Raw genomic sequence first — 12,483 nt, forward strand, 5'->3', positions numbered from 1 at the left:
AGGACATTATGGTAATGGCTCAGTATATACCAGGGATGAGCAAAATAATAGCAGATTGGAACTCCAGGAAGTTGAAGCATTTCAGTGATTGGATGCTGAACAAGAGGGTGTTTGGGAAACTCAGCAACAGATGGGGACCGTTAATGTTTGTTCACCAAGAGGGTGAATGCTGAAATTCACAAGTTCTACAGTTGGAGGCTGGATCCAGAGACAGAGGATGCATTTCTGCAGCACTGGGGAAGGGCTCACAGTTATGCTTTCCCACCATTTGCAGAGATACAGAGATTCCTAATGAAAGTGAGAAAAGAGCTAGTGGAAAAAGTGTTGATAGCTGCTTTTTGTCCATCCCAGGTTTTGTATCTAGACGTCATGGATCTGTTGATAGATGGCCCAGTTCTTCTGCCGGAGTTCGCAGATCTGTTAGTAAATACGATGGGAGAGAGACTCAAGTTAGTTTTGCAGGGACTGTTGAGGTTGAAGGGATGGTTGATTTCGGGAGAGTTTGGCAGGTTTCAGCTTTATTAGCAGAAACTTTGAAACTCATCAAGGAATCCTGGTCACCAGGAACATCTAAGGCATACAGGTTGGCATTAAAGAGATGGATGTGTTAGTGTGTTCTGTGGAATTTGTATCCCATTTCAGCATCTGTGGTGGAGGTGGTTAACTTTTTGTCAGAGGTTTTCCTTAAGGGGAATTCGTACAGTTCAGTAAATATAAGTAGGTCAGAGATTTCAGCAGGCCATGAGTTCGAGAATAGTGTGCCAGTGGGACAGCATGATGTGGTGAAAAGGTTGTTGAGGAGGGTGCGGTTGAGGACACCATTGGAAGTATTCATCTTTGTGGAATGTAGATCTTGTTTTGAGAGAGAATTGTATAGTTGGAAAGAGAACAAATTTTTGGATTTAAAACATCTGTCATTCAAGTTAGTCATGCTTCTTTGTCTGATTTCGTTTAGAAGATTGTCATATTTTAAGGTGTTGGAGATGACATCATGGAGATATTTACCAGGAGGAGTATGTTTCAATATCAGGAAGAGGACTAAGACTATGTTGCAGACTTTTTTTTTATCCAAGACATTTTTTTATAGAAGACTTTGAGTGGTGAGATCCTTGCATTATTATGAGAGACGAACATAAAGTTTGAGAAGTAACGGGGAGATGCAGTTGATAATTTCTTGTAGGTATCCTTACAAGGCTGCATCTCCCAAACATTAGCACGATGGGTTGAGGAAGCTATGAGAATGGCAGGATTTGTTCTTGCAAGCTCTGTAGCACATTCTGCAAGAGGGGCTTTGGCACCCAAGGCTTTAGTGACAGGAGGTGGATTGACAAGTATTTTAGCTGCAGTGGATTGGTCAACAGAATCAGTGTTTACATTTCTTTTTTTATCCATGGAAGGTGCTGTGAGGAATGTTATGGCAAGGCTTGAAACGTGCATAATATTGGCCTCCGTGCCTTGATATAAAATTCAGATGTTCCGCAGCAGGGGTAGGTAGAATATCATGATTTTATTAAAGACACAGAGGCTGATATTATTCAGTCCTGTGTTAAGCCTACCCTTTAATATATTTTATGTGTTTTTGGGGGGAGGTGACCACAGGAAGTAAATAAGAAAGCCAGAGGAGTGTTGGAAGAGGTTTTATCCACCACAGGATGTTCAAGCATGAAGATGATTAATGTTCCTAATACTACCAGCAAAAGAAGGAAGATGGCTGCCTGACTTGGGATTATATATAGAGCAGAATGTTAAAAGATTTGTATTCTAATTCTAAGGGGCTCATTAAGATATAAGGTAGATCGCCACCGCCTGTATGGCGGTGGCGATCTGCCCGCAGAAAACCACTGCCCGCATATGAATTCCCCCCTTGCCACATTACTGTGGCGAGGGGGGACCCCGGCGGATGGGAAGACCGTCCGCCGGTTTTCCGCCGGTAAGCAATCCGCCCGATTGCCTACCGGGCAGAAAAGCAGTTAATATGGTGCCGGTGTCTGGTAGACACCGCCATCCATATTAGTATGCAGGCGGGGTGTTGCCTTTCCGCGGCAAGCAGGCGTTTTCGCCATTGGGGGCCCATAGAGGGCCCCCAGGGATTCTGGGGGGTGGGGGGTGCACATGGGGAGCACCTATGGTACCCCCTTGCCTTTCAATGAACAATGTGGCAGGCATCGCGCGGTGCCTGCCACGTTGTGCATTGAAACGCACAACCTGCCTTTGTGGCATTGCAGCGGGCGGTGCGCTCTGCACCGCCCGCCGCAATGTTGCAGATGCGCCATGCGCCCGCCAGTGTGGCGAGCGCATGCTAATTGGGAGTGTGGGTTCGCCGCATATTCAGCGGGCGGTCCCGTTTCCCGAGGGTATGGCGGGCGGACTTTGTCCGCCCGCCATACTAATGGGGCCCAAAGTGTTTGTTCAAGTTGCTGTTGTGAGTTGGCAATAGAGAAGATATTAATATTATTGGCATCCATGTCTTTAATAAAATCGTGATTTTCTACCCACCCCTGCTGTGGAAAGTCTGAATTATGCAGCACGTAGGTGGCAATTTCTAAACACTATGAACCTCCCAAGGCAAGTTGCAAGGAAGTCTACAGCAGGAGATGTCTGGTGTCAGTAGAGGGTTGAATCACAGATTTGCCCCTGAAGATTGGTGCCGGCTGAAGCGTATGGGTTACCATTCAAATACATTTCTTATTCGTGTAGTATAGGACAAGAAAGGTTTTCTTGAAAATGCAATCCAGTAGGTAAATGTGATGTTCTCCCCTTGTGGGGTGCAGGTGATACATAAATGTTTTGAACAGGATGCTTGAGATTGAGATTTCATAATGGATTGTAATGATGCTATTTTAAAGGACTGACATGACTGAAGTCTTTTCCAAGGCTGTCCAAAATACAATATTGTTTTTCTTACTGTAAGTTTTCATATATCACAAACTTAATTGAAAGAGTCTGCACAACTAGTACCTTCATTTGTAGAAGACAAAGAATTTGAAAATGCTTTAAAAGCCAATGAACATTCCAACTTTTACATAACTTAGCTGCTCTATGCTCAGCATAAGAACAAATCTGAGTGTTCTCAAAAATCTAGCGTAAGAATAAATTGGAGTGTTCATAAAAATCTACCACTAGAATTCTAAACATACTGCTGCTAGATGGCATAGCAATTTTAAAATTGTGAAAATAAGTATGTTTTCGTGGGCTTTAAGGCAATTTGGTTAACGGTGTCATAGATCACAGGCAATCAGTCATTTAACAATCCTATTTTGCATATCAGTCACTCTCACCTTCTGCACGTTAAGCTTCAGTGTAAGCGGCTCCATCATCTTGAAGACCATGTCCATGTCATGAATTACAAGGCTGGAGGCTGGCGATTCTGCAGAAGGCGCAACCTCGGTGCTTCCGAATTGATGTCTGTCTTCACTGGAGTTGATGCGACTGATTGTCGGTGCACTCAAGGTGCTGGGACCAGCCTTACTTTCAGTCCTGTCGGTCGGACAAGTTTTCCCTGCAGGTGCTATGCGGTCACCATCTGTAGAGGAATCAAGGGGTTAGCTGGCAGTGCTTTATAAAAATAATTTCCTGCATAATGCAGAGAAAAATAAAATATATGTGCATCAGTTACGTGGTTTTCTCAAATGCTGTCTATTAAAATCAGAATTTTACTATTCTGCACTCACACCACCAGATATAGTAGTATTTACTATGGTATATCATCTGTAACAATGTCTTGCCTTCCAGAGCAAATATTTCTCCAGACTATCACTACCTCTTAAACACCATTTTCAAGAAGAATACCTTCATGATAAAAGATGTTAAATTAGCAACCAGAGAATTCTAGCAACATCCATAACAGCATAAACTCCCTCTCTATTGCATACTGCAGAACATTTTACAAGCACATAATATTTCCAGATGACACTACCTGGACACCATGCTAGATAGAAGCCCTGTCTGACCCTCAGTGGCTGCTATGAAAAAGGATATGAGAAGAGTGGGGTACCTAATGGCCAGAGTGAGTTAAAATGACATTTCTTCAATCAGATACAAGAGACACTGGCTTGTAAAAAAAAAGCCCTGATAGCCTTGGAAATGAACTGCATCATTGCAATCATTTCAGTGAGGTTACCAGGTTGGACCGGATAACAATATGAAAAGGTGTGGCATAAAGTAACCGCACAGCAAGAAGTCCTTAACCATTTCTATAAGATGCTATCACAAATCTACGGGAATTGGCCAAAGCACCCTGTGCAGGACTGATTTAAGGAAGCTTCCAGTTACATCAAGTTCGCATACCCATGGGTAGGGGACAAATCCCATGAATCCTGACCCGGTCACAGCAAGAAATCAAAGGGCGGCAGACCACAAAGGAACTGAGAAAGCTCCTCACTATTGTACAAAATTTGCATCCATGCTCCATGAACCACTGACCTCTCTCTTGAAAAAAAGTTGTATCAAAGCAATCACCTCAAGCGAATCTAGAAAAAGTAGTCAGAATTCCGAACCCCACTGGAGGTGCATTTACAACAAAAGTAACACCAGTCATACATGAATTCAATGACTAAACCATTAAATGTATCTCATTGAAACAATACAAGCACTTTTCAAAAGCCTGGAGCACAGCCACAAGATTCAAGGTTAGAAAACAAATACAAAATGTCATAAAATTGCACCAAACATTATCTTACCAGAAGGGTATATTTGAGTGCATGATTGAAGAGGAATGGTCCAAAGTAGGTGAGAAGTTAAGGGTTGAAGTGTAGTCTACACATGAAAACACTGTTATATGTAGCTAAAGGACACTATCGATTTTTGACAGGGTCTCCTATCCACTGCTTCAAGATAGTAGAATAGCCTGTTATTTAAAACTCTTAATGAGTATTCAATATAAATCTTTATTCTGTAAATAAAAAATCACCATAAAAGAATACAGATCAGAGATGATAAAATCAAATTCATTGGTAAAAAAAACAGACATTATGATTACTCACAAAAACACAAAACATCTATGTTAGAAATGGGGGTCTCTGGTTGGCAGTGGATGGCCACTGTCCAAGCAGGGAGCCTTCTTTTTAAGTCAGAGTGAAGGGCTGCACCCCTTTGACAACCCCTCTCAGAGGCAGTGTGTAAAGCGTTGATGATCATACACAGCAAAAACAGTGAGGAACACTACCAAGGGAGACAACACAGGTAGCTATCAAAAAATAGTTATCTTTATGTAGAGGCTTATCACAAGACCAAATAACGAGGAAACCACAATACTGTACAAAAATAATTCTCTCTGGATGCTGCAAAAATAGTTCCAATGGGGAATGCAAAGCTCAGTTCAGGGCAATGGTCTCTGCGACCCTTTTTACTCACAGTTCTGAGATGTTGTCAAATAATCCACAAAAAATGCAGCACGGGCGGGTTAGCGATGTTTTTCCTCACGCTCTTGGTCACAGCCGCTCGCTAACGGGGGTTAGCGACAATTTTGGGGCCCGCAACCGGGCAGGGCGATGATCAGGCCAGCGAACCCTCAGCGGCAGCGATGCGACGAATTTCCTGACGTTCCGCGGCTGTAGCCATGATTTTCGGTCCGCAAACGCGCGGGCGATGATCAGGCCAGCGAGCCCTCAGAGGCAGCGATGCGACGATTTTCCTGACGCTCCGCGGCTGTAGCAATGATTTTCGGGCCGCAAACGTGCGGGTCGATGATCAGGCCAGCGTGCCCTCGGCGGCAGCGAGGCGACGATCTTCCTGACGCTCCGCGGCTGTAGCGATAATTTTAGGCCCGCATACGTGCGGGTCGATGATCAGGCCAGCGAGCTCTCAGTGGCAGCGATGCGATGATTTTCTTGACGCTCCTCGGCTGCGGCGGCTCACTAACAGGCCTTAGCGACGAAAATTAAGTCTACTGGTCCTGAGACTTCAGTCAGGGGGCTAGTTCTCTCTCTAGCCCATGGGTGATTGCAGGTTCAAGATTAAAAAGTTATCTCACAGCTCCTTTTCCCTCCTTTTTCCAGTCCAATGAAAACTACTGCAGGCCAATCCAGGGAACAGCACACAACACCAGGACAGTCCTCTCCTGCAGCTTTCTGCAGTTCCACGGACAGAGGTTGGTCTTGAGATCCATGGGCAATACAAATTGTAGGGGTTTCAGCACAGATATTTATACCCCAAAACTCTTTGTTCTCAGAAGCTACAAGTCACTGAACCCAGTTCTGCCCAGCCCTGGAACACTTTGTTTACCAGGCTGCATCCTTCCTTTCAGAAAGAGGGGGTCTGCCCTCAGACGCACAGTGGGAGGTGGAGCCAGCATTCACCTTGCCAGGCACAGCCCTATTCAAGTGCAGGAGCTACCCCTCCCCTCACTCCAAGGCAGATCTCTCTATTCAACCCAGGTCTGACTCAGCCTGCCCTGTCCCTCCAAAACCAGACAGCCAATACACATAACAGCAGAGCACACTGGAAGGCTTAGGCAAGAAAGTACCTACTTTCTAAAAGTGGTATTTTCAAACACAGAATATAAAAATAAACCCCACTAAAAGATGTATTTTAATATTCTGAGCTCAGGCATACTAAATTCTTTTTTCTACCATGTTCTCGTAGGCGCAGAACGTGGACACTTTTAAGGACGCTGATTTTAAAGTGGTTGGAGCCGAAGGAAATTGCCGGCGGAACAATCCCTTGAAGGCTGCTCTTGACTACGCGCTGGGACTGCGAGGCCCAGGGTGCCTTGCCTCGCCATCATAGGACGCACCTGGTGCCTCTTCCCGGACCCTCCTCCCATCAACCTTTCCCTTCTTAAACGCCTCGCGGCCCCCGCTTCGCGGGAGCCGCTCGTAGGCGCAGAACGTGGACACTTTTAAGGACGCTGATTTTAAAGTGGTTGGAGCCGAAGGAAATTGCCGGCGGAACAATCCCTTGAAGGCTGCTCTTGACTACGCGCTGGGACTGCGAGGCCCAGGGTGCCTTGCCTCGCCATCATAGGACGCACCTGGTGCCTCTTCCCGGACCCTCCTCCCATCAACCTTTCCCTTCTTAAACGCCTCGCGGCCCCCGCTTCGCGGGTGCCGCTCGTAGGCGCAGAACGTGGACACTTTTAAGGACGCTGATTTTAAAGTGGTTGGAGCCGAAGGAAATTGCCGGCGGAACAATCCCTTGAAGGCTGCTCTTGACTACGCGCTGGGACTGCGAGGCCCAGGGTGCCTTGCCTCGCCATCATAGGACGCACCTGGTGCCTCTTCCCGGACCCTCCTCCCATCAACCTTTCCCTTCTTAAACGCCTCGCGGCCCCCGCTTCGCGGGAGCCGCTCGTAGGCGCAGAACGTGGACACTTTTAAGGACGCTGATTTTAAAGTGGTTGGAGCCGAAGGAAATTGCCGGCGGAACAATCCCTTGAAGGCTGCTCTTGACTACGCGCTGGGACTGCGAGGCCCAGGGTGCCTTGCCTCGCCATCATAGGACGCACCTGGTGCCTCTTCCCGGACCCTCCTCCCATCAACCTTTCCCTTCTTAAACGCCTCGCGGCCCCCGCTTCGCGGGCGCCGCTCGTAGGCGCAGAACGTGGACACTTTTAAGGACGCTGATTTTAAAGTGGTTGGAGCCGAAGGAAATTGCCGGCGGAACAATCCCTTGAAGGCTGCTCTTGACTACGCGCTGGGACTGCGAGGCCCAGGGTGCCTTGCCTCGCCATCATAGGACGCACCTGGTGCCTCTTCCCGGACCCTCCTCCTCCCGCTATTTAACTTCCGCCCCTCCTCGCGTGAGCGGGACGCGAGCGGGGCGCAGACTGGGGCGAAGCCTGGGCAAAGGGTGGGCCGTCTGAGGCCGTCCGAGGACGATCGTGGACGGGACGGGCCACCCCCCTAACCTTCATTTAATGGTGAGAGTATCTATCACACACTGATCTAAACTGTTTGAGACCTTCGCCTGTTGCGGACACTGACTCACTGTGATATATTTGTTGTTGTAGCTCTACCGCATTATAACATCATGTCACAAAGTGCTGATAAGTCGCGTACCCTAACCGTAAACACCTCTAAAGGCCCAGTATCTGGCACTATCGATCAATTCTTCAAGCGTGTGACTACTGTCTTGGAGAAGGAGATAGCGGATACGGAAAAACGACTATCTTTAGACCTCTTAACAGGCAAGCGTTCCTCACTGGGCACAATTGGCAAAATCCTATCTCCAGAGGTGGTGAATGTGGGTACCGGAATTTCTAGATCTTATTCAACGCCTGGAATAACAAAAAATACGTCACATGTTAATTCCCTTGGTGAGGTCCCCCAGCCCGATGATAATATTATCACACTTACCTTATCGGGGCTCTCGGATTCACCCAATTTAGCTATCTCCTCCCCCCCAGTGGTAAATAGACCACCAACAAGAAAGAGACGAGGCATACTTACTAGACCACTCTTGACGAAAAAGAAAAAAGCTAAATCGCTCACACAAAAACAGAATCACGTAGGTTCCGTAGCAACAAACACTCCTCTTCCATGCACAAACACTCCAGGATTGTTATCCAGCCCGGAAATCTTGAGCGACCTACTTGCTAAACTAGAGACAATGGTCAAATCCCTTTTACTTCCCCTTCTTGAAAGGTCCAGATTAATAACTCTCCACCTAGAGGATTTAAGTAAACAAGTGGGAATGAATAATCTACTTATATCTGAATCGATCAATACCCAGATTAAAAATAATGTGAAGGAACATGTTCCTCCTCCCATGGTAGCGCGACCCCTTACGGATGATCACTTGATAAATTCGCTCACCATCTCGGGGGTAAACTCTGCGGATATACCATCTAATAATACCGCAGATCAAGGTAGGACACAGCTCATAACAAATAGTAGAGACACTGAAGGGGTCAATAAGGTGGGTAATAGACAGAAATTTGCCACTCATCTGGACACCGAAGAACAAAAAAGTAAAAATAGAACTCATTCTTCGGAAATACCCATCACGAAGAAAAAGGATGTAACAGATCATGAGAAGCGTGATTGGTCAACCCAGCCACAATATATCCCAGTAAGCAGAAGGGTGGACCTACCGCCCGAATCAGCCCCATACACAGTCATCATGACAGGGGTCCCAGAATTAACACCAGGTGCAAGGGAGGACTTCCATGCGTTAAAAAATAAAGCCATGCATTGGTTGAACCTAAATAGACCCCTCCCTGCACACATAAACGGGGAAATTCTTATGGTGAGACGTACATGTTGGGTAGGTACTAGACCTAAAGATAAGAAGGGGGATGTGATAATCATAAATTTCAGAGATCACAGAGCGGTCAGATGTATAGGTGACTGGTTCGAGGCTAGAGGGGAGGTCGCAATTGCTACACACCTGGTTGACTATTTCTACCCTAGAGAATTGATCGCCTACTCCACTCCAGATGTTAAACAAGATCTTCCTATGAATTGGGGTAAAATGGATCATTGTTTCTCCCTCCAAGCTGCACATAACCATGCTTTCTATCCGCAGCTGAATAGTAGACCTATGAGCAATAACTACCAACCATTTCAAGCTCCAAACCAGGCTCCAAGGTATAATAATTCTCAGATATATCAGAGATTTAATATTCCTACCACTAATCGTTATGCCGCCTTGTGCGGTTTGGAAGATGTAGATTGACTTAACATCAAAGAGACCCAAACTGGAAAATTCATCGCATCTCACCATTCATCTTCCAAAGCTTCGGACCATGTATCTGAACCCGTGGAAACTAGATCTAAAGAAATTAGGACCCCCCCTTCTGTACCAATCCCCCTACAGCATAGGGTTTCTGATTCTTTTTTAACGAGGTCACATCAATTATCACCCGAACAGGCGGGGGTTACAGATCTAAGAGTGGTAGAAATTTCGCCTGCAGAGAAAGTACTTAATATTTGTAAAAGCTCAGACCCAAGAAACGCTTGTATCAATGTACAGTTTATGTCATGGAACATTGCGGGTGTACGAGACAAAGTATTGGATGGGACTCTCATGAAGTTTGTTGAAGATCACCATGTAATCTGTCTCCAAGAGACATGGTCTACCAACGAACAACATCTGTTGGGATACAAAACTTATTTTTCACCGGCTATTGCAGGCTTACATGGCAGGGCGAAGGGGGGTTTGACGATATTCATAAAAAATACCATATCTGGGTTAAAAGTCACTCCCCTGAGATTACACACTAACCATCAGATTCTAAAACTTTCGTTTGAGGGGAAGGGGTTATTTTCCTAGTAAATTCCTACGACAACCTTCCAGAATCAGAGAGACCAGAACTACTTGAGGCCATCCGTAACAAACTTTTTACATTGATTAGTAGAATACAAGGGACAGATGTCCCTAGCATTGTGTGGGGCGGTGATTTTAATCATCACCCCTGTAATGTGCCAAACTGTTGCGCTTGTGGGGATGGGGAAGAAACTGATAACTACGAGACCCATTTCAGTCATACAAAGTTAGGAGAATTACTTAACGAAATGATGTCGGAACTAGGTCTAATGATCCTAAATAATTCCAATACTATATCAGGACAATTGCAGGCTACATATCTGGGGAGAGGGTGGGAGACAACAATTGATTATATTTTGATCACAGCTACGCTGGGCAGTAGAGCACAGAATTTTAGATTAATAATTAATGCATTAAGTGACCATGCAGCGTTGGTTTTTAACCTAACCCTTGATGCAGGGAAATTTAAACCATACTCGCTGATGTCTGCTCTTGCCCAAAACAACATTCGCTTGGCAAAACAAAATGGTTATGCCATAAGTTGGGGCAAGATCGAACCAGAAACAATAACCAAGAAGGTGGTCCAAGCCGTTTATCCGGCGATTATGAAATGTCTAGATAGCAACACCAACCAAAAAGAACTGTTAATTAATTTTAGTCTAATTCTGAAGAAAGTAAATAATTTTTTAACTTGTACTAATAAAGGGAAGAAAGGTGATAAAAGAGGGTGGTTTAGTCACGAATGCACCGTAGCTCATAAACTTTTGAAAAAAGCACTGTCAAAATCTGTAAGAGACCAAGACGAAATTCGCCGGCTAAGGACCTCTTACCGTCTAGCTTGCAGATTAAGGAAGCGGAAAATAAAAGATTCCCTATGGGATCAACTGCACGAGAGCTCTCAGTCTAAAAATGGAGAGCTGTTCTGGAGGATAGTGAAGACTCCCTTCCTGTCCGACTCCAGTGACCAGCCTTCAATCGATGTAGCGATTGATGGCCCGACATGGGTAAACCATTTTGCTAAAGTGTTCAGTAAAACTCAAATAACAGACTTAGATGAGAAGAAGGAGGATAGTCCCCAAGACATCCTATTTCCGATCCCTCTAAGCTTTGAATTACACGAAATAATTAAGGCAGTGAAAGCAAGTAAAGGAGGAAAAGCCCCCGGTCCAGATGGCGTCCCAGTCGACTTTTTTAAATTTAAACTTGACTTATGGGCACCAATCTTAAAAAGGGTGTTCGATTCGACAATGAGGCATGGGCTATTTGAAACTTGGACCCAATCAATTATGATCCCGATCTTTAAGAAGGGAAATAGAGATGAGGTCTCCTGTTATCGGCCAATATCACTACTGGACTCCCTCTGTAAAGTCCTGGGTAGAGTGGTCTTACAGCGACTTCAAGACTGGGCAGAAGACCACAATATACTATCAAATATTCAGTTTGGCTTCCGAGAAGGATTCGGAACTATAGAACAGGCACTGAACTTAAGCCTATTGATGGGGAAATACGTAACAGCAAAAGAAGGCAGATTGTATATGGTATATGTCGATCTTTCCGCGGCCTTCGATTGCGTCTCCCACTCAAAGCTCTGGTCTGTCCTAACTGACATGGAAATAGATCCAGCCCTTGTAACCCTCCTTCGGGCATTATACTCTAATCCTACGTCGAGGGTCCGTTTTGGTACACAGGGCGAAGTATCTGAGTCATTTCGGGTGGAACGCGGCGTGAGGCAGGGGTGTGTCCTGGCCCCCTTCCTCTTCTCTCTGTATACCAACGGTCTGGAGGTCGCAATGTTGAGGGGGGCCCAGGATCTCCCTCGAATAAAAGACCGCCTTATTCCAGCGCTTCTTTACGCGGATGACGCAGTAATTTTAGCGCGCACCCCGCGAGAGCTACAGAAATCCCTTGACAGGTATGCCCAGTTTATGGATACTCTAGACCTAAAAATAAACATCAAAAAAACTTATGTAATGGTGGCGGGAAAGGACAGGAAAAGGGGAAAGTCCATATTCCTAAACAAAGAGAAGTTGGAATCCACTAATCAATACTCATACCTTGGAGTATTGATTGATGAAAAACTTAATTGGAAAGTGGCCATTAATGCTAGAAAACATTATCTCTTGCGTGCAATAATGGCACTCATAAAATTTTCACAGAAACTAGGGAAAAGACCACCCGTATAACTTCTTCGCATTTATACAGCAAAATGCCATTCTATCGCACTCTACGGGGCAGGTTTGTGGGGCCATAAAAGCACGAACGTACTCCAAATCGCAG

The 12,483-nt window shown here is 45.5% G+C and overlaps 1 protein-coding gene across 1 annotated transcript in view; it reads right to left on the reverse strand.

Moving 5' to 3' along the window:
* The window catches only part of LOC146769594 (rho guanine nucleotide exchange factor 11-like), a gene marked incomplete at its 5' end in the record, with an annotated part of 243,205 nt that overhangs the window by 13,106 nt on the left and 217,616 nt on the right, over positions 1 to 12,483 (reverse strand). Inside the window, 2 exon segments of the mRNA XM_085640490.1 lie at positions 3,279 to 3,544; positions 3,547 to 3,573. Of these exon segments, the coding sequence (XP_085496616.1) occupies positions 3,279 to 3,544; positions 3,547 to 3,573 (293 nt within the window).

The sequence above is a fragment of the Triturus cristatus genome, unplaced genomic scaffold, assembly GCF_964204655.1.
Source record: "Triturus cristatus unplaced genomic scaffold, aTriCri1.1 SCAFFOLD_374, whole genome shotgun sequence".
Taxonomy (NCBI): domain Eukaryota; kingdom Metazoa; phylum Chordata; class Amphibia; order Caudata; family Salamandridae; genus Triturus; species Triturus cristatus.